This window comes from Schistocerca serialis, chromosome 3 (genome assembly GCF_023864345.2).
Source record: "Schistocerca serialis cubense isolate TAMUIC-IGC-003099 chromosome 3, iqSchSeri2.2, whole genome shotgun sequence".
Classification (NCBI taxonomy): domain Eukaryota; kingdom Metazoa; phylum Arthropoda; class Insecta; order Orthoptera; family Acrididae; genus Schistocerca; species Schistocerca serialis.
The window spans coordinates 618,534,410-618,557,841 of record NC_064640.1 but is presented as its reverse complement, the minus strand read 5'-3'; the positions used below and the strand labels follow the sequence as shown (position 1 = coordinate 618,557,841).

The 23,432-nt window shown below is 44.6% G+C and overlaps 1 protein-coding gene across 4 annotated transcripts in view; it reads left to right on the top strand.

The window, feature by feature from the left end:
* LOC126470503 (Bardet-Biedl syndrome 2 protein homolog) overlaps positions 1-8,375 on the top strand; it is a 178,643-nt gene extending 170,268 nt beyond the window's left edge. For all 4 annotated transcript variants that reach the window (XM_050098391.1, XM_050098387.1, XM_050098388.1 and 1 more), the window contains one exon: positions 8,011-8,375. In XM_050098391.1, coding sequence (XP_049954348.1) covers positions 8,011-8,039 — 29 coding nt within the window. In that variant the 3' untranslated portion in view covers positions 8,040-8,375. The remainder of the gene's footprint in view (positions 1-8,010) is intronic.
* Positions 8,376-23,432: the final 15,057 nt, after the last annotated feature.

Here is a 23,432-nt window from a genome sequence, read left to right as displayed (position 1 = left end):
TTGCTAGTATCACCCTGATACCTGCCCCCTCCGACATAGTGGTGCCAAAAGCTGCTCACCAACAATGAACAAACTGGCAAAGGACAGAGCCAGTCATGAAGCAGGAACTTAGCGTATGTGCCAAATGCTAGTGAGACAGAAAAGGACATTTGAACAATGTAAAGGATCAAGTATCACTATGAGAGAAGTACGGGAGACAGAGTGTAAATAATAGTGTATATATAACAGTGCTTATGTTTCAAAAAGCTCACAAATAGGCATCTAGAGGGCAGGAGTTTCCTAGGAGGGAGGAAGCATAACGGCACATGCCACAGCTGCAGCCAAGTACCGTATTGAGGACATTAGTAGCCATCTCCTTCAGTTGATGTCAGTGACCTGCCGGCGCAACATCCAGCAGGAGCCAAGCACTTCAACAGTTCCACCCACTGCCATGTGGCAATGGGTGGGCTTACATCACTGGCCACTGTCCAAGATGCTTTCATGTGATATAGGTACTCAGCTTTTTCTGCATACTCGTCCCCTGAATGCAGTGTTTAACACCCCCTCCTCCCCCCTCACTACCCCCTCTCTTCCCCCTTCTCCACCCCTCTCTCCACTCCTTCTCCACCCATCCCTTCCCCCATCCTCACCCCTCCACACCTCACCACTCCTCCCCCTCCTTCCACATCCTGCCACAGCCTCCTGCTCCTCCCCCATCATCCCCCTCCCATCCTCTTCCCATAGCCGCCCTCTCCTCTTGCCTCCCACAGCCTACACCTCTCCTCAACCCTTGTAACTCTCATTGCCCTCCTACGCTCTCCTATCACCTACTTACCCCCCACCAAATCCTCCCCCTCCTATGTCTCCTCCCATCTCATGTGCCTCCTCCCACCCCCTCCGCCTCATTTCCTGTGCCTCCTCCCATCCTCCTCTTCCACACCCCTCGTCCCCCTCCATGCCACTCCACATGTCTCCTCCCTCTCCACGCCAATTCACCCCTCCTCCCCCTACTCCCCATCCTTGCCCATTCCCCATCCTTGCCCATTCCCAATCCTTGCCCATTCCCCATCCTTGCCCATTCCCAATCCTTGCCCATTCCCCATCCTTGCCCATTCCCCATCCTTGCCCATTCCCCATCCTTGCCCATTCCCCATCCTTGCCCATTCCCCATCCTTGCCCATTCCCCATCCTTGCCCATTCCCCATCCTTGCCCATTCCCCATCCTTGCCCATTCCCCATCCTTGCCCATTCCCCATCCTTGCCCATTCCCCATCCTTGCCCATTCCCCATCCTTGCCCATTCCCCATCCTTGCCCATTCCCCATCCTTGCCCATTCCCCATCCTTGCCCATTCCCCATCCTTGCCCATTCCCCATCCTTGCCCATTCCCCATCCTTGCCCATTCCCCATCCTTGCCCATTCCCCATCCTTGCCCATTCCCCAGCCTTGCCCATTCCCCAGCCTTGCCCATTCCCCAGCCTTGCCCATTCCCCATCCTTGCCCATTCCCCATCCTTGCCCATTCCCCATCCTTTCCCTCCATGCCCCACCTCCCCCTCTATACCACTCCTCTCTCTCCACAATCAACCCTTCTCCCTCTCCACACCCATTCTCACCCCTTGCTCTGCCCTCGCCCCCCTTCTGCCCTCCTCTGCCCCCCCTTCTGCCCTCCTCTGCCCCCCCTTCTGCCCTCCTCTGCCCCCCCTTCTGCCCTCCTCTGCCCCCCCTTCTGCCCTCCTCTGCCCCCCCCCTTCTGCCCTCCTCTGCCCCCCCTTCTGCCCTCCTCTGCCCCCCCTTCTGCCCTCCTCTGCCCCCCCTTCTGCCCTCCTCTGCCCCCCCCCTTCTGCCCTCCTCTGCCCCCCCCTTCTGCCCTCCTCTGCCCCCCCCCCTTCTGCCCTCCTCTGCCCCCCCCCCTTCTGCCCTCCTCTGCCCCCCCCCTTCTGCCCTCCTCTGCCCCCCCTTCTGCCCTCCTCTGCCCCCCCTTCTGCCCTCCTCTGCCCTCCCCCTTCTGCCCACCTCCCTTCTGCCCTCCTCTGCCCTCCCCCTTCTGCCCTCCTCCCTTCTGCCCTCCTCTGCCCCCCCTTCTGCCCTCCTCTGCCCCCCCTTCTGCCCTCCTCTGCCCCCCCTTCTGCCCTCCTCTGCCCCCCCTTCTGCCCTCCTCTGCCCCCCCCCTTCTGCCCTCCTCTGCCCCCCTTCTGCCCTCCTCTGCCCCCCTTCTGCCCTCCTCTGCCCCCCCTGCCCCCCCTTCTGCCCCCCCTCTGCCCCCCTCTGCCCCCCCTTCTGCCCCCCTCTGCCCCCCCTTCTGCCCCCCCTCTGCCCCCCCTTCTTCCCCCCTTCTGCCCCCCCTTCTGCCCTCCTCTGCCCCCCTTCTGCCCTCCTCTGCCCCCCTTATGCCCTCCTCTGCCCCCCTTATGCCCTCCTCTGCCCCCCTTATGCCCTCCTCTGCCCTCCTCTGCCCCCCTTCTGCCCCCTCCTCTGCCCCCTCCTCTGCCCCCCCTTCTGCCCTCCTCTGCCCCCCCTTCTGCCCTCCTCTGCCCCCCCTTCTGCCCTCCTCTGCCCCCCCTTCTGCCCTCCTCTGCCCCTCCTCTGCCCCCCTCTGCCCCCCTCTGCCCCCCTCTGCCCCTCCTCTGCCCCCCTCTGCCCCCCTCTGCCCCTCCTCTGCCCCCCTCTGCCCTCGTCTGCCCTCCTCTGCCGCCCCTCTGCCCCCCTCTGCCCCCCCTCCGGCCTCTGCTCCCCCTCTGCCCTCGGCCCCCCCTCTGCCCTGGGCCCCCCCTCTGGCCCACACCCTCTGCCCCCGGCCCCCTCTGCCCTCGGCCCACACCCTCTGCCCTCGGCCCCCTCTGCCCCCGGCCCACCCACCCGGTCCGCTGCCCTGACTGCAGGGCACACTACTGGCCAGCATATTCACGTGGTGAGAAGGGTGGTGAGCTAGCTATGCAAGTGCAGCACGTACTCTATACTCTACCCCCTGTCAATCATCTAGGTCCATGTGCACCAGCAGGCATAAACTTCTGCATCGCTTGGTACTAGACACCTCCCCCCCCCCCCAAAAAAACGTGTATACAAGGGGAAATATCTGAATGGTGCCATGGGGGGGGGGGGGGGAATGTAGGTATGGGAGAAGATGCAGCCCTTTGACTGCTGGCTGTGGGAAAGGTGTCATCGTAACATGACTGCCAGATGTTTCAACTGATCCATGGAATTGCAGTAGGGATCAATGGTGCAACAGTGGTGGGGAGTCATAGGCAGCCACCAGGGCCATTGGCCATCATGGATATTAAAAGTGCAAAGTTAACCAATCTTAAATAATGTACTGTAAGATGTTGGTGATACAGGCTTACTCATAATCCAGGATCACTCGTTAATCAAGGATCGCTCATTAAAAACAGGAAGCTTATTGACTGTCATTATTAGGAATATGTGGATTTAAATTTGTTCTTGTATGTCAGGATGCAGTGTTATGGAGATATTTGTATTTGTTAGGACTGGGACAGTGGTTTTTGCAACTCCTTTTGACCATACCAGTATTTGAACCGTCATTTGTCATAACCTCATAGGGTTCTCGTAAATTTTTTTTTTTTATTTTTATTTATTTTTTTTTCAGGAAAATTAGTTTTATTATGAGAGTATGTTACACTGCATTCAGAGAGACAAGGAGCAAGTAAAAACAAAGTGCATGTTACTTTAACTGCTCTTGTGACCGTTGTTCAGAATCTGACTGTATGGCATTGTGCATCAATCTAGCGAACTAATATTTACATCATTTGGGAAAAATAATTTCCTCCAGTTCAGTTCAAGGTCTCATTGATTATTTTAACAGGCTCATACTGTGGCATACCTCAAAACAAAGTTGTTGAAATATAACTCAGAAATTATTTTATGTTGTTTTTAGATTTAATTGTGATGTGCCATTTGCTGTTGAAGGCGTTTGGTACAGCTAGCTACTTAAAGGGGCTCATGTGGGCATGAATGATACCAGCCACCTTGTTGTCTTGGAAATCATTCTTTGTTTCTTTAGATGGTTTTGTGAATTGGTGAAGGCAGATAGCCTTGTAGACAGGGTTGAAATATGACTCAGGATATAGAGCATCATCCTCAGAATTAATTATGATACCCTAGTTAGGAGCTGAGTTGAGTGTTTAAGTGGCAGACTCAAATGATTTGCCACAGTCTTGAATGATAAATTCTTCATTTCTTTTGTCAAATGTAGAATTGTAGGGTCCCACTGTGTAGGTCATTTGTACCCTACATAAAGGAAGCAGCTCTTCATGTAGTGGGTACCTGAGGGCTCTTCTGGTTAGAAGAACCCATCCATAGGCTTGATGATGAATTAAGTGTCATATTCAGGAAGAGGACTAGCTCAGCCACATCACAGAGGGGTTTCATCTTTGCAGATAAGGAGGAGGAAACCTTAATGTGGTACTGATTGCAGGAGCATTCATTATAAAGTCCTACAAATAATTTTGCTTATAACAATAATAATGACCACACAGTAGCAGCTGAGACTTGAATTCCTATTTAAGAATATACTGCAAGGATAGGATGGACACCAGTTGTGGCATTTGTAGTGCTGTGAACAACTTGATAAGATCTAATGGCGTTATCACTGGTTCAAAATAGAAAATAGTCTGGTTAAAATTAGGTCAAGCATATTAATTGGATGCATTTATAGATCACCTGCCTCAGCAGCTTTAGTGACAGAATGGTTCAAAGGACACTTGGAGATAAAATTTCTTGGTGAAACTGGTGCCAAGGACAAGGATTCATATGAGATTATTGTGAATGTCTTCTCTGAAAATTACCTTGGAAAATCACTCATGGTAACTAACAGAGTTAAAATATCTGATTGAGAAACAAAAAAGAGGGAATCAGTTATTGTATGGTTATTATAATATCAATGATTACTGGTGTTAAAAGTAATGTTAGGAAAGGTTGCAAAATGTTTCTGCCTAACAGAGGTCACCCTCTGTTTCTTTAGATAGCTGGCTGTCTTGGTGAAGACAACTAGCCTTTCATTCAAAGATCATTTAAACAATTGACATTCAGCATTTGTTTATAGGTGTGAGAATGTGGAATGTCAATGGAAATGGTTAAAATCATTGTACAGTATGCTGAAGACAATTATATCCTGAGCAAGGTTGTGAGGAATGGAAAGGAGTGCTGTGGTTTAATACCCAGATAACATTATTACAAATTTAAACAACGGCAAAGCCTAACTGACAAACAAAAATTATATGAAGCCAAAATAAATGTAAGCAGAGAAAAGTGAGAAGCATTCAATGAACCCGAAAGTAAAATTCTGGTAACCAATGTGATGAAAAATTCTAAAGTAATTTTGGTCTTATGTAAAGTCAGTAAATGGAGCAAAGCTGTTTATCCTGTTGTTTAATATTAATACTGACACCAAAGTAGTTGTAGACATCGAGGGGGCCAGCATACAGAATTTGGCATTCCAAAATTGTTTCACTGGGGAAAAATGTTGTACGGTTCCCTTTCACTTTCATTGCACAAACACGGAAGTGACAGATATTAGGACAAGTGACAGTGGAATGGAAAATAACTAAAAATGAGAAAGGCAGTAGGACCTAATGAGATACCTGTATTACTCTGTACAGATTATGCAAGACACTGTAGCAATGAAAGCATTCTAAAGGACTAGAAAAAGAAGGTATTGATGATTCCCATTCTCAAGAAGGGTCGGCAGACAGATGTGTATAATTATAGGCATATACTGTTACCTAATCTATTTTAGAATTGTCGAACATGTTTTACACTACTGGCCATTAAAATTGCTACACCAAGAAGAAATGCAGATGATAAACGGGTATTCATTGGACAAATATATAAAATTAGAACTGGCATGTGATTACATTTTCATTTTCACGCAATTTGGGTGCATAGAGCCTGAGAAATCAGCACCCAGAACAACCACCTCTGGCTGTAATAATGGCCTTGATATGCTTGGGCATTGAGTCAAACAGCTTGGATGGTGTATACAGGTACAGCTGCCCATGCAGCTTCAACACGATACCACAGTTCATCAAGAGTAGTGACTGGCGTATTGTGACGAGCCAGTTGCTCGGCCTCCATTGACTAGACATTTTCAGTTGGTGAGAGGTCTGGAGACTGTGCTGGCCAGGACAGCAGTCGAACATTTTCTGTATCCAGAAAGGCCCGTACAGGACCTGCAACATGTGGTCATGCATTATCGAGCTGAAATGTAGGGTTTCGCAGGGATCGAATGAAGGGTAGAGCCACGGGTCGTAACACATCTGAAATGTAACATCCACTGTTCAAAGTGCCGTCAATGCGAACAAAAGGTGACAGACATGTAACCAATGGCACCCCATACCAACACGCCGGGTAGACGCCAGTATGGCGATGACAAATACACGCTTCCAATGTGTGTTCACCGCGATGTCACCAAACATGGATGTGACCATCATGCTGCTGTAAACAGAACCTGGATTCATCCAAAAAAATAACGTTTTGCCATTCGTGCACCCAGGTTCATCGTTGAGTACACCATCGCAAGCGCTCCTGTCTGTGATGTAGCGTCAAGGGTAACCGCAACCATGGTCTCTGAGCTGATAGTCCATGCTGCTGCAAACGTCATCGAACTGTTCGTGCAGATGGTTGTTGTCTTGCAAACGTCCCCATCTGTTGACTCAGGGAGCGAGACATGGCTGCACGATCCATTACAGCCATGCGGATAAGATGCCTGTCATCTCAACTGCTAGTGATACGAAGCCGTTGGAATCCAGCATGGCGTTCCGTATTACCCTCCTGAACCCACCGATTCCATGTTCTGCTAACAGTCATTGGATCTCGACCAACGCGAGCAGCAATGTCGCGATACGATAAACCGCAATCACGATACGATAAACCGCAATCACGATAGGCTACAATCTGACCTTTATCAAAGTCGGAAACGTGATGGTACACATTTCTCCTCCTTACACGAGGCATCACAACAACGTTTCACCAGGCAACGCTGGTCAACTGCTGTTTGTGTATGAGAAATCGGTCGGAAACTTTCCTCATGTCAGCACGTTGTAGGTGTCGCCACCGGCGCCAACCTTGTGTGAAAGCTCTGAAAAGCTAATCATTTGCATATCACAGCATCTTCTTCTGGTCGGTTAAATTTCCCGACTGTAGCACGTAATCTTCGTGGTGTAGCAATTTTAATGGCCAGTAGTGCATGTTTGTTTTAGCACCTTTTTGGAAACTGGAAATCTACAGCTTTGGAATAAACATTATTCCATGAGCATAAACCTTGTGAAACTAATTAGTCTATACTTTTGTGGAATTTGGGTGGCAGTAGATAACAGTACCCATGTTGATGCTGTGTTCCTCGACTTCTAGAAGATGTTTGATACAGTTCCACACTGTTGCTTAGTGAACAAAAGATGAGCTTGTGGGATATTGGACCAGATATGTGATTTGACCAGTTACTTCCTACCAGATGGAACTCAATATGTTGTTCTTAATGGTGTGAAAGATATAAAAGTAATTTTTGGTGTACACCAAAGATGTCACAGGACTGTCTCTGTTCCTATTATATATCCCAGATCTTTTGAATAAAATTGAAAGCTCCATGAAGCTGTTCGAAAATAATGTGGCATTATATAGAAAAGTCAAAATGTCAGAAAATGGAATTGAAATGCAAACCTTGTGTAGGAACTGGCAATGATCCTCTTGCATCAATTCCATATTCTCACAAATTATGAGATTACAACAAAAACGAGCAGCAATGTCGCTGACTGATAAACTGCACTTCATGCCTGTTTGACATTTGTTACGTGCCACATGCATGGTATACAATTTTTATGGTCAGCAGTATAACATATTTCATGATTTCTGAGGAGGTTTCTGTTCTTTCTGTATTCTGTTACAAGTTTTTCGAAAAATGCCTTGAGAGTTCATTATTTTTACTTTTTAAATTCTTGTTTGCATGTATTACATCTCTGTTATTAGCTACTTTGTTGCTTATATGTAGTAATATAAAATAATTATACCTTACTCATTTTCAGATTTGAGTGCCAAAACAGTGCCTACATAATGGCGTCTTCAGTTGTTAAGAGGTTTTGTTTATGCTCTCTTGCACATGTTGAAACACAATGTTAAACAAATATCCTGAAAACCACTACCTGTTTGATATCTTATTCTTTGTAAGACGGAAAGACAAATAGAAGAAGATAAGGAGCTGGAATAACACATTTCTAACACAATGACCACATTGCCTCTGAAGTTTGTCTGTGCTTAAAAATATCCATGTCATCTCTTAAATATACCCTGTCCTCACTGTGCTGACATTTACTGTCATGTAATTGAGATCACAGTTTTGTTACTCTTATTCATACTTATGTGCTGTGTAAACTTGTGTGTGTTACTTATAGGGCTGTGATATTGATTTCATAAATTAAAAAAATTTAAAGAAAAATTTATTTCTCTCCTGTCTATTATTCAGAACCCTTCTTTTAAATATTATACTTGTGATTTTTTATTTTTCCATGTTTGACACACCTTTGTATTTGTGAACATAAAATGGGCGACTTAAGGCAATCATACTTAACACAGAAATCCAATATTGTATATCCTTTAAAAACTAAATTATGTGTCTCAATGTCAACTTGGTTCACCAGAATGTGAGAGGGATAAAAAATAAAGTAAATGAGCTGTTAGTTAAGATGATCTCAGCTGTTGGAAAGAAATGTATTTGTTTGTCTGAACACTTTATGGCCAATTAGACAGAATCTCTCATTAAGTGGTTACAAATAAGCTGCTTAGATCCACCATGGATAAGGGAGAAGTCACTTTCTTATAAAAATGTATGTGAACTCAAAAATATGGAGATAAGTACATTTTTATAGGCTAGGATATAGAAACATTTGCTTGTGAATTATTGTACAGTATAACATTTGTGATTGTTACAGTATACAGATTTCCACTGGATAATTGGGAAATTTTCAAGACCGATTTCTTTTCCTTATTGTGATATCTCAGGCAGAAAAAAGGGATTATTGATTTGTAGCGATTTTAATGCAAATTTCCTAAAGGAACCTGTCAAGAAAAGTGAGCTAGAAATATGGTTTAGTGTCTTTTGTAAAGGTGCATTACACCTGAGCTAATGGGGACCTGCGAGGCTTATTTATAGTAAGAGATATATCTGACGCTCCTCTGAAACAACGCAAGCTGACTCAAGTCCATATCCCAAAGCAAAAAAGTTCAGTTTGTACCATGTCAAAGTTTTTCCAATGACAAATAGCGTCCATGATATTAGCATCCAAGACAGACCAGTAGCACACTTGCCACGCATTCCACAGGTCACATCACAACTGACTCTGATTGGCCTTCGGCCTGCTTATATGTCGGATCATGGCATGGTCCCATCAGAGTCACAGTTTGGGCTTCAAAAGGAAGCTTTTTATACTTTCACTGAGCACATAATAACTATCATCAGTTGGGATGTTCTGTGACTTATTACATTTGATTATGTCATTCATAATATTCTATTAGAGAAATTAAATTTTTATGGGATATAGTGTCCAGCACATGCCTGGTATAGCTCCTGTTGAAGTGGGATGCAGAAACTTACACTAGGATGTTTGAGTAATATGAACAGAGATGCCATCTCACCAACATGGGAAGAAATCACAATGGGCAATCTGCAGGGTTTGATCTTGGGATCTGTTACTGTCCTTGCTCTTTGTTAATGATCTACCATTTTATTAGAATCAGGAGGGAAAATTAGTCATTTAGGAAGATGATGAAAGCATTATTTTCAAGCATTCAAATAAGCATAGGAAAAATAGTAATTGATGGTTTTGTTAAAGTCATTAACTGGTTTTGCCCTAATGGACTAGCATTAAACTTTGAATAAAACACAACTCATCCAATTGTGTACTGTAAAGAAAAACCCATCTACTGTAAATGTAGACAACAAAAAAGTAAGAAACAGAACAAAAAGTTCCAAGTTCTTGGGTGTGCATAATGATGAATGCTTAAATGGGAAAAAAAACATATAAAAGATCCGCTAAACACTTTTGCCATAAGAATAAGTACTAAATTTATGGGCATAGAAATCAGTAACTTAACATATTTTGCATATTTTCATTCACTGATGTCCTATGGGTTAATATTTTGGCTTAACTCCTCACCCAGACAAAAATAAAGCACTTAGAATTGTGTTTTAGTTCGTACACCTACATCTTCCAGGCTTCTGTTTAAACAATTACAGATATTAAACCACACTCTCACGGTGCATTTATCCATTCTCGAAATTTGTAGTCAACTGTTCATTGCAGTCAGAGTAATAGAGGTAAAAGCTCATGGAAATATAACCCTTTGACTCGGCTAGAAGTTTCTAACCATCTTCTCTTTGGTAACTGCACAACATTACTATATCACTTCCGTGCTATGGTATACACACTCTTGACCTTCAGAACACATGCAATGCCTATGTGCATTTTAATTGTGCTACTGTTGGTGAAGGAACTCTTAATCGGTAAACGAGAACCTACTCTTTGCCTAACTGTGTGAGTAGTGTAGTATTTGATAAAGGCTGACAGCCTCATGTTGCATCATGAGAGAAGTTAAAAAGTCACAACTGTCATTACTAACCACCGACCTTTAGCAGTCCAAATGCCCTTTAATAAATCTGAAGAACCAACTGCTGGACTGGACATACGCAGTTCTGTCAATCTCTGATCAATTGGCTCTTTGCAGTATCTCAGTACAGAAAAATCTCAAGAGAATAGTTCAAATATATGAAGTCAGAAAGTCACTAGAGAAACAATAATGTTTACTCACACTTCAATAAACCTTTCTAAGTATATTTATTTGACCAATGTCTCCTCCAGATAACCATTAACTCCCTGATTTTACTCAAGGCTGCCACCAATAACAACATGTAATAGGGTCAGATCACTACACCCTAACTTTGACGGTCATATCTGTCAATTAGTTATACCTATAACAAACCTGTCTCCATAAAGTATGATATGCCCAGCCAAAAATAATAAAGTATGTCTATCAAAGCCAAAAATTTCTGATAACTCTCCTCGTCATGGTCTTGCTAAACTTGTTTTCTTCCCTTCTTGAAAACCCATTACTGATTGTCCAGTTTAATGATTTCTAAGCAGCTCTCCAAATTAAGCATTTAGGCCTCGTAGCTAATCAACACTGTGACTGCAACGTGATTGGCTTTTTTCTCATCCACAGACATTCTTCTGTGCAGCTAGTTGTAGATACCCCGTAGTTGGTATTCTCATCTGACAGAATCATTCATAAACGAGTTTTGCAATATTAGTGACCAGAAAACATTGACATTGCGGGTAACCGTAAGAATACTGGTCTAGTGAAAGCTTACCCAAGTACCACACTGTGCTCAGACTTGAGCATCACCCATCCCCTTAATGCTACTAAACAAGAGAATATTCCAGCCTATCATGCGGTTTGGAATATCTGAAGATACCACCATGGTTCACGCCTGCATCATTTACAACATCTGTTTCCTCCATTGCAATGAAGCATGTGAACTAACTCTTTGTATTGAAATCCAGATGAGATGATTATTCTTCCTAAAACCATCCTTGCCAGCTTGGAAAAGGTATATTTTAAGCTCAAGATGATGTTATTATTTCATATGTCCATGAGAGTAAGCATTCATAAAGTAATGATAGTTTAGTGTAGAGTTTGTTTTATTTATCCTCAGTGTAGCAGCATTGTGCATACAATACTGAGTACTGGCAACTGGTTGATACCAGGAAGGAACATAATTTGGAATCTGTAACTAGACCTAGTAACAAGGCAGTGGCATAAAAAATATATTTCTTTAAAGTAATTAAAGTCAGCAATACGGTAGTAAAATATAAAGAAATTGACATATAAGTGTATTGCTACAATAACAGTGTTCTACAAAATTACCACATGCAAATCAGTATCATTGCTATCTGCTTGCACCAGTAGTGTGTAGCAGACTATATATTTGAGAGTGGGATGGCTGTTCGTTGTATGAGAGTAAGAGAAGACAAATGGTATAACACACTTAGTTGAATGATATGAGGGCCTCATTTACCAGCTGAACTACAGTGGGCAGCCACTTGCAGATTAGAGGCAAACAGAGCTAGCCAAATGGTTAAATGTCCATTTTTCTGTTGTTCAGAGACTGTAGCAGTAATGTCTGATCACAGGCATCAAGAAAACTCGATCAAGAATGGGCCAGCTTTACAGCGACCACCAATAACTAATATCTGCTGTTAAAAACTCTAAGGAATAAGACTATGACCCTGTAACATTTATAGTCTGTCCTTGGTGCGCCCATTAAAAGGGTGATACGATCAGGTACTGTGTCTAGAATTCTTTATGAAGGTGATGCTTATGTTAGGCAGGTAAGTATATGTATACCATTCACAGTTCTTCATTCAGGAGATTTTAAGCAGTGGCTGTACTGTATGCAATCTGTGCTGCCGATCAATAAGGACCATTCACTTCGTGGGTAAGTCTGACTGTCATCTCTGTAAGGGTTAGTGTGGTTAAGCAGTGTCTGTATTTAGACTGGTGTATTTTTGTGTGGACACACAAACCTACTCATCATTGTCATGGAACTGTGAAGGCGAAGGCACGTGAGAGGCATAGCTATGCAGTGGTGGTGGTGGTTGTGGTGGTGGTGGTGGTGGTGGTCTTTGGTGCTTACCGGGACACTGACAAGATTGTATCAGCACTGTAACATCATTTAGCTGTCATTGCCAGAGTTGACTGCAGTGTTGCTTGAGGTGTTCTTATTTGGCTGCTACTTCAAATATTTGATGCCCCCTGTGTTTGACTATGGCTCCAAAGGCCTTGCTTTTGATCATTGGTTTGGCTGTCTGTCACTTCAAGGGTCTGATAATGGAAAGGGCAACATACGATCTTCCACAGCAGTGTGCTTAGTAAAAACACAGTTGTGTTCAAACCAACCTTTGGATTGATGACAGATTTACTTATGACCAATGATGACCTCTCAAGTTCAACATCCTGGTAAAGGTCATGGCCAGCACTAGCAAGTTTACGCCCACATTTGTTATGAGCGAAACATAAAGCATTGTGCTGTGGCTTATTGCATCAGCTCTGACCACAGAAACACTCAGTGTCAGGTGTCCTTAATTTGCTCCACCGAGTCAGTAGTTACAAGCACAACTACTTCCTGAATTAAAGATTTGACATAAAGACATTTCGCAACTTCCTGCGGGCCCAGGGGTTAGAATAAGCCCGAGGTATTCCTGCCTGTCGTAAGAGGTGACTAAAAGGAGTCACACCTTTCGGCCTTTATGTGATGGTCCCCTGTAAGGTTTGACCTCCATTTTTCAAAATTTTCCTGAAGAGTGAGCCAATTGGGGAAGGGCGCCTTACACGGTGCATCGTGTCCATCGTGCATTGAGATCATTATCCCACTTTCTCATCGTGGCATTGCAGTCCCGCTCATCCTCCATCTCTTCAGCGAGGACACCTTCCTGGGGACATTTACTCTACCCACTGTGCAGTGTCATTTTCTGCGCTGACGAGGACCATGGAATTCCTTGCATCTCATATCCAGCACAATAGCCAGTCCGTTGTGGTGGGGCTGCCATGTACCCTGTTGGTTGCAGCCCCCTGACTACACAGGCATTGCTCTGCTGATGCCTGCGCTGTTAACTCCCCATGTATGCCAAGGAGTAGATGCCCATCACCCTGGGGCATCAGGACTGCCGGCAGTGGCCATACTGCCAGGTGTCCTTTGCTGCGGCTGGATGGCACCCGCGGGGAGGGCCCCTGGTTGGAGTGGGTGGCATCAGGGCGGATGACGCGCGATGAAGCATACCACGTTGTCACTTGCTGGTGATCAAACACCAGCAGTCTCTAAGCGTTCAGAGTCTCAGTACAATGCAAGGAAGTATGATCCTAAATCATTCCCCTCCCTGGCCACACCATGGGAGGAATGCCAGGCTAAGGATGACAGCGAACCTTATTTGCCCCAGTACCTTGCATGTACGAGAGCTGATGGGGACTCCTTTGTCTCGATGAAGCCTCAGTTTTTTGTAGTGCATTTAGAGGACAAGTTTGGGGAGTTGGAGGGCTTGTCCAAAATGTGGTCAGGGTCAGTCTTGATAAAAACACCATCTTCTGTCCAGTCACGGGCATTACTCACTAGCAACAAGCTGGGGGATGTTTCTGTTACCATCATGCTTCATAAGAGCTTAAATATGGTCCAGGGTATTATATTCCACAGGGACCTTGTTTTGCAGTCTGACGACGAGTTGCGTGCCAACTTAGAGCGATGAGGAGTTCATTTTGTCTGGCTTGTCCATTGGGGTCCGAGGCATAATCAGGTTGCCACCAGTGCCTTCATCTTAGCCTTCGAAGGTGACACATTACCTGAGAAGGTCAAGGTAATGGTCTACCACTGTAATGTCAAGCCATCTGTCCATCCCCTTTGCTCACCAGACTGCAGGATTTTACAGTGATAAAGGAAGATCATGGAATACAAGACCCTCGACCGACTGACCTACACTAACGCCAAGAGTAAATTTGAGCACCTACATCCTGTGGCCATGACCTCCTCTTATGCCACCACTACAAGAATAGTTGTAGGTCCATCAGTTCTGCGAGTTCCAGTCGGCTCTCAGAGCCGGAAGACTACACCTGCCTCTTTGATGGGGGAGGGCAGCACTTCCCTCCCTGTTGCTCCCACACCACCTACCTCAGGAGCGCTGTCCCCCCCCCCCCCCCCCCCGCCCCCCCTAACCATCAGGTACACCAGTCGACACTTCTCAGCCAGAGAAGCATAAGTCGTCTTCAGCTCCTGTCGCTAGGAAGGGGTCCCTTGGGTCACTCCCTTCCCAGGTTTCTGCTAGTGGGAAAGATGACACCCACCAGTGGCTGAAGTGCCCAAAAGCAGCTGGTTGTAGGGTTTCCCAATCATCCTCAGTCACAGAGACTGAATGAGTGAAGCCCTCCCAGCCAGAGAAACCCAAGGGTCAGTGAGAGAAATCAAGAAAGAAGACCCCGAAGACAAAGGGAATTGCGGTGGCACCCACACCACTGCTGCCTACAAGCTGTGCGTCTGAGGATGAGGTGAAGTTTCTGGCATCTGCTGAGGACCTAGATCTCACCAGACCCTCAGACACAATGGATATAGCCTGTTCAGGAAATAAGTCGGTGGCAACAGGTGACGCTGAGGTGTAGACTACCTCATTGAGTGTTTCATGCCTTCCCAGTCTGATGAGCACATCATCCTCCAGTGGAATTATGGTAGTTTTTTCCACCACCTGTATGAGCTGTGGCAACTGTTAAGCTTTACACCTGCTTTCTGCATTACCCTCCAGGAAACCTGGTTCATGACGACACGGACCCCTACCCTTTGCGGCTACAGGGGATATTACAAGAACTGTAGCGAATATAATAGTGTGTCTGGTGGAGTTTGCATTAATGTCCTGAACTCGGTATGTAGTGAACCTGTGCCCCTTCAAACTCCTCTTGAAGCTGTAGCTGTCAGGATATGGATGACGCAGGAAATAACTATCTGCAACGTGTATCTCCTTCCAGATGGTGTGGTACCCCTGAAGGTATTGGCTGCACTGATTGATCAACTCCCTAAATCTTTCCTACTTCTGGGAGATTTTAACACCCACAACCCCTTGTGGGGTAGTGCCACGATTACTGGCCTTGGCAGAGATGTAAAAAATTTACTGTCTCAACTCAACCTCTGCCTCTTAAACACTGGGGCCGCCACACATTTCATTGTGGCTCATGGTAGTTACTCGGCCATTGATTTATCAATTTGCAGCTTAGGACTCTTTCCATCTATCCACTGGAGAGCACATGACGACCTGTGTGGTATTGACCACTTCCCCATCTTCCTATCACTCCCTGGCATCATGCCCATGGACACCTACCAGATGGTCTTTGAACAAGGAAGACTGGGTAGCCTTCACCTCTGCTGTTACTGTTGAATCTCCGCCATGTGGTGCCATCGATGTTGTGATTGAACAGGTCACTACAACGATAATTTCTGTGGCAGAAATTGTGATCCCTCATTCTCTAGGGTGCCCCGGCAAAAGTCCCTTGGTGGTCGCCGGAAGTCACTGAGGCAATTAAAGAGCATGGGCGTGCTCTACAGCAACATAAGCGGCACCAATCCAGCCTTTAAGTGGCTCTGTCCCCGCATTTGCCTGCTTATAAAATGACGGAAACAGGAGTGTTGGGAGAGGTACGTGTCAACCATTGGGTGCCATACGTCACCTTCCCAAGTCTTTTTGGGTACCACACCCTAATGTGTCCCTGGCATTAACATCAATGGCGTGCTCTCTACTGACACAAACGCGATTGACAAGCACTTTGCTGAGCACTATGCTCAAGCCTCTACCTCGGAGAATTACCCCCCCATCCTTTCCCACCCTCAAACGGTGGATGGAAAGGCAAGTCCTCTTGTTAACTACACACCACAGGGAACCCTATATCGCCCCATTTACAGAGTGGGAGCTCCTCAGCGCCCTTGCACAATGGCCTGACACAGCTCATGGGCCAGATCAGATCCACAGTCAGATGATTAAACATCTCTCTTCTGACTACAAGCGATATCTCCTCATCATCTTCAACCGGATCTCGTGGGATGGCATATTTCCATCGCAATGGCAGGAGAGCACCATCTTTCCGGTGCTAAAACCCAGTAAAAATCCGCTTGATGTGGATAGCTATTGGCCCATCAGCCTAACCAACATTCTCTGTAAGCTGCTGGAAAGTGTGGTGTGTCGGCGGTTGGTTTGGGTCCTGGAGTCACGTGGCCTACTGGCTCCATGTCAGGGCGTCTTCTGCCAGGGTCCCTTGAGTCTGCCATCTGAAGGGCCTTCTCCAGGTGCCAGCATCTGGTTGACATCTTTTTTGACTTACGGAAAGCATAAGACATGACCTGGCAACATCATATCCTTGCCACTTGTATGAGTGAGGTCTCTGGGGCCCGCTCTTGATTTTTATCCAAAACTTTCTGTCACTCTGTACTTTCTGTGTCCTAGTTGGTGCCTGCCATAGTTCCCCCCGTATTCAGGAGAATGGCATTCCACAGGGTTCCGTATTGAGTGTATCTCTATTTTTAGTGACCATCAATGGCCTAGCAGCAGCTGTAGGGCCGTCGGTTTCCCCTTCTCTGTTTGTGGGATGACTTTCGCATTTCATATTGCCCCTCCAGTACTGGTGTTGCTGAGCGGCACCTACAGGGAGCCATTCACAAGGCGCAGTCATGGGCTCTATCCCACGGCTTCCAGTTTCCAGTCATGAAGTTGTGTGTCATGCACTTCTGTCGGCATTGTACCATTCATCCGGAATCTGAACTTTATCTTAATGATGATCCACTCACCGTAGTGGAGACGTATCGATTCATAGGACTGGTTTTCGATGCCCAATTGACTTGGCTACTTCACCTCCATCAGTGTAAGCGAGAGTGCTGGCAGCACCTCAATGCTCTCCGGTGCATGAACAACACCAATTGGGGTGCAGATCGCTCTACGCTGGTTCAGTCCCGCCTTGACTAGGGGAGTCTGGTTTATGGTTCTGCGGCACCCTCAGCATTGTGTTCCTTGACCCAGTGCACCACTGTGGTGTTCACCTAGCAAGGGGAGCTTTTAGAATGAGTCTGGTGACAAGTGTCCTGGTGGAGGCCAGAGTCCCTCCATTGCAGATCTGATGTGCACAACTGCTCACCAGTTATGTTGTACACATTGATAGTTCTCCTGAGCATCTGAATTACCGTCTCCTTTTCCCACCCGCTGCAGTTCATCTCCCACATCGGCGGCCCAGGTCAGGGCTCACAACTGCAGTTCACATGCGATCCCTTCTCTCCAAACTGGAGTCCTTCCCTTTACCACCTCTACTTGAGGTCCATTCATGTACACCTCTATGGTGTACACCTCGGCCGAAGCTTCGTCTGGTCTCTGTTAACCCTGCCGCTCTCCTCTGTCACTTCCTCTCGATTCTTGATGATGTGTTCCGGGGCTCTGAAGTTGTTTACACCAATGGCTCAATGGCTGATGGTAATGTTGGCTTCGCCTATGTCCGCAGAGGCCATATTGAACAGCATTCCTTGCCCACTGGCTGCAGCATATTCCCTGCAGAGGTTGTGGCCATATCTCGTGCACTTCAGTACATACATTCCTGTTCTGGTGAGTCATTTCTTCTCTGTTCTGACTCTCTGAGCAGCTTACAAACTATTGAGCACTGCTACCCTAGCCATCATTTGGTAGCGAACACTCAGGAGTCCCTCTCTGCCATAGAATTGTCCATCGCTCAGTGGTGTTTCTATGGACCCCAGGACATGTCAGAATCCCAGGCAATGAACTTGCTGACAGGCTGGCCAGACAGGCTACGAGGAAACTGCTCTTGAAGATGGGCATCTCTAAAACTGACCTGCATTCTGTCTTAGGCCGCAAGGTTTTTTGTCTTTGGGTGACGGACTGGCATAACAGTATGCGCAACAAACTGTGTGTCATTAAGGAGACTGCAAATGTGTGGAAGTCTTCCCTGCGGGCTTCTCGCAGGGAATCAGTTGTCCTTTACCGACTCTGCATTGGCCATATATGGCTCACACATGGTTAGCTCCTCTGTTACAAGGACTCACCTCGGTGTCACTGTGACTCCCAAATGACAGTCGTCCACCTCTTGCTGGATTGCCCACTTTTAACCACTTCGCAGCGAATTTTTAACTTTCCCAGTACCCTAGCTTTGGTGTTGGGTGACAATTCCTCAACAGTAGCTTTAGTTTTACGTTTTATTCATGAGGGTTGGTTTTATCATTTGATCTGAGTTTTAGCACATATCCTTTGTACCTCTGTCCCCCTCCATCCTAGGGCTTTTAGTGTGGAGGTTTTAATGTGTTGCAGAATGGTTGGCTTCTCCTTTTTTACTCTCATGGTCAGCCAGCCATAGTAATCTCCTTTCTTGTTTTTAATCTCCACTCCCTATTCCTTGCATGTCTCTGTGGCTTTCTTGTCCTGTTTTGTTCATTGTAGTGTTTGTTGTCCTTCTGTCATTCTTTGGGTTCTTCCTTTCTCCTTTTATTGTGCTGTACATCTTACTTGTTTTCTTCTTTCCCTTGGGTAATTGTTCTACTGGGAACAAGGGACCGATGACATTGCAGTTTGGTCCCTTCCCTTCCCCCCCTTCTCCCCCCCCCCTCCCGCTTTTAAACCACCCAACATTTTGCGTTGTGAACTCAGAACATTACACTTACGACGAGGACCCGATAGATTAGCCAACTGGGATTTGTACAACTGTTTCACATTCTTCTGACACCGGTTTCAACTTAGTTTAGCTGTGTGTGTGTGTGTGTGTGTGTGTGTGTGTGTGTGTGTGAAAATGATTGAAGAGAAAACTACACAAGATGTTGAGCAAGAAGTACTAGGTTCTAGGACTGGTTGTAATTCGTGAACCAGCTAAAAAATATAGCTTCTAGAAGATAATAAAAAAGCAGACTGAACTGTTAGTAGCGTTACAAAACAATGCTCTGGCATGCTCTTCAGCAGGTCACTCTGCTGGTGATACTGTGTATCAGACTCTTTCTGAATTTGCTGTTGCACGTGTTGTGGCTGTTCCCACCATTCAATAAACTCTGCATCTCTGATGAACTAAGAATATGTGATGGTTTGAGTTCTCCATCACCACTTAAATGTGACAACCTGACATTACCAAGACTGGTCTCTTTCGCAGACCATATACCATGCAGTGACCAGTGCTATGTCAATAGAGTGAACATTATGACTACAAGTAACATAAGCCTGAATCAGTACCTATGAATTGAAGCCAGCATCATTCTACACAATAACACTCATTCCAACAGAATTCCAAATCAAAGGCCAGGTCCAGAAACCAAAGTAATAGCTGTATTCAAGGACTGGCTTCAGTAATGAAATACAAACTGCTCAATCCTCCCACTGTGTCAGGTAACTGTTTCTGGTAGAGGGCTAACAGTTATCTCCATGTAACATGTTTGTCGTGATCCCTACATGGCTGCCGAGGACAGAACTATCAGCTGTACAAATAATATCACAGCTAATCTTTAAGTTCATCTCCATATTGCTGGACTGGCAGTATATTAGATCTATCATCTCACAAGATCACAACACTCAGTGCAAGTGGGCTTGACTCATGAGCAGATATCTTCAACAGCAGAAAATTTAGTGCTTGCAGTAGAAAATTTCCTGGCCGGAATCCCATGTAGCATGTTTCACATGCTCTCAGGTATGTACGTATGCTTGAATTGCTGTGTCCCAGACCCTTTCATTACGAGGAGCAGCTCTGTGAGAAGTGTGACATTCACTTTCTGTTGAAATTATTGACACTACTTTGACTGCATCACACACCACTGTCTGTAGTGTATTGCTGCTTCGTGGATTTGTGCTTCATGTTGACATTGTGTATGCTGTACCAAATGAACATATATCTCTACATGTCAAACAGGACCTCAGGTGGAAGAGAAATAATTTGTATAGAACTGTGTTTGCATATTTGATGTATTCCATGGCATGTGTTCTACAGATTCATCATTTTGTGCTCATATTTTTCAGCTAAGAATATTTTTGATATTGTTTCTCTTGATTTATGGAAACCAGTCATCTACTAACAGATGAATAAATGCCCTTATTGTTGCAATACATCAATAGACATTGCTGCATTGTACAAACTACTGGTTTTTAACAATACTTAAGACATTCTTTAATGGCAGAAATATAAGAAAGTGCCAGATCCTTTAGTAGATATAGTAATAGTACCCACAGATCAGCCAGAAAAGTATGATCATCCCCTTAGTATCTTGGTGGTCTCCCTTGGCTGTTGGACAGTAGAATAAATAAAATGAATTGTTGCAGCATTATCTGCATTCTCTGTAACTGTTCATTTGCACTTTGTTATATGTGTATGTTTGTTATCTTGACATGGTTCTTATATTTTGGGAAATACTATATTGACCATCTGGATGATATCAAAATGAATCCTGACCCGAAACAACTCATCAAGTAAGTAAAATTGAAGTTAGCAACTTTGACTGTTTTTCTGTTGTATTAAGTAGTGATCTACCTTAATACATATTGCTATTCCATCCAAGATTTTCTGTTGTTTCAGTCATCTTGTAGTGTTCTTATCCCATGTTTCACTCAATCATTGCCTAGTTCTGCATTAGAAACCCTCAACAACTAGTGGTTCTTTCATTTTACTCAGGTCACATCACCTTAATTTATTAAATTTCTGCAACTTCTTCAGTTTTAATCTGCAGTTCATATCTTTCTGTGAGAGTTGTTACAAAACTCCTGTACCACATGTAGTATATTGTCCACAGATGCTGTTATATTGGGAGGGGTTATCGGAATAGGGTGGTGGGATGCAGAATTTCTTGTTCTTAAAAAAACTGTTCATTGGTTATTTGTTTTAACCCTTTAATATGTTGACTGCCACAACACCACCAGCAGCCATAGCAAAGCCTCAACCCTTCAAGTGTGGCCTGGCTATGAAATATCTGTCACTATCCTTGTGGCAGTCAACGTGTTAAAGACCTTCACATTTACGTTTATGACAGTGCTTTTCCTGATCTTCCAAGCACTTCTGGAGCGCAGTTTGCTCTATGATGGTTAGTTCTTTCAGTGGTTCTGTCTTAATTTGTTCCATACTAGCAGAATGTCATCTTGTCATAATAGTTTTCAGTTTTGGTAATAGTAAGAAATCACAGGGGGTGGTGTCAGGAAAGGCTGAAGTATCATAATGATGAAGTTTCTGGCCAAAATGTCACAAACAGGGAGTGAAGATTGATCAGATGCATAACCATGTAGTTGTCATGAATTGTTTTTTCAAAGTCTTCCATTCAAATTGTGGAGAACTTCTTGAAAGTACTCCTTATGGATCATATAACCTGACAGCAAGAATTCATGACACACTACACCACTGAAATGGGAGAAACAGTGTGTAGAACCTTCTCATTCAATCACACTTGATTAGTGGTTTTTTTCCCCCCTTCATTTTTCCTGATGCTTCCAGTGGAAACAATAGGCCTTAGTTTTAATATCATGCTCTCAGTGCTGTCACCAATTATGACCCATTTGAGCAGTTCTGAATAATCGAGAACTCTGTTCGAAAACTCTGGGAAGTGTTCATTCAGCAATGCTTCTGATTGGAATTCAACAGTTACAGAACAAATTTTGCTGCTACATATTTCGTGCCCAAAACGTCTGACAAATTGATTAGAATGAGTCAAATAGTGCACCAACATCAGCAATCACTCTAACCATAATTTGGTAATTTTCAACTATCATTTTCTGCACTTTTTCAATACTGTAAGTAATCATTGACATATTGAGGTGTTCATGGTGTTTGTCATTTTTACTCGCCTTCCAGTATTTTTCATACAAATGACTTCATTGAAGTTTTTAGTGGAGTCAAGTTTTATACAACAATCAGTTAGATACTGGGTCACAGAAAATAGCTAGCTTATTTAAGATCTAAAACTTAGGAAATATGTATATTATAATTATTAGTTTCTAGGAGTTCTTCAGCTGAATAGAATTCTTTATCTTTTAGCCAAATTTGTAATATGCTCTTATATTTATTTACTGATATTGTACGACCTGAGTGTAGTAAATTATTGAAAAAAAATTTAAGCTGTAAGTGTTATAACATAAATGGTTTTGGCTACAAATGACAGATGAACTGAAACATGACAGCCACAATGTGAGTTGTACATTAAATCAACCATACTGTGCAATTTGCCTGATCCCACAAGTTTGAGAGAAATTTGCTTTTAATATTCGTGAGGCCAAAAATGCAATAAAAATCAGCAATTAAATCTGTTTGTGATTGTCCTGAGACTGGTGCAAGACATGTTCAGTATACTGGCCACCATTTTCTGCCACTAGCTGAAATCTGAAATCGAGAAACAGCATTTTCCACGAGAGATCGGAGTGTGTCAGGGCTCATGTTCTGAATGTGGTGCACAGTGTGTGCCTTCAGTTCAGCTACGATTGTAACTGGAGCACTAAACACAGCATTTTTCAGGTAATCCCACCGCCAGAAGCCACACAGATTAAGATCAGGTGATCTGGACAGCCAGTCTGTAGGGTAATGATGGCTGATAATTCTAGCATTTACAAAATACCTCTTCAGCAGCTGCTTTACTGACTGTGCAATGTGCACCATCTTGCATACGTCCACACTCTTTAAGGGTTGGAATAATGTTGGTGCGCAAAAGACTATCGTATTGTTTACCCATGATGGCACAGCTAACAGGACCCACAGGACACATCTCCTCAAAAATATATGGCCCCATGATAAACAGTATCGTTCCACCCACACCACACAGTTACCTTTGTAGAATGAAGTGGTACTGGTTGATGTGTGAGCAGATTTTTACATTGCCATATTCTGCAGTTCTGCATATTTGCATGTCTCTTGGAGATGGACATGG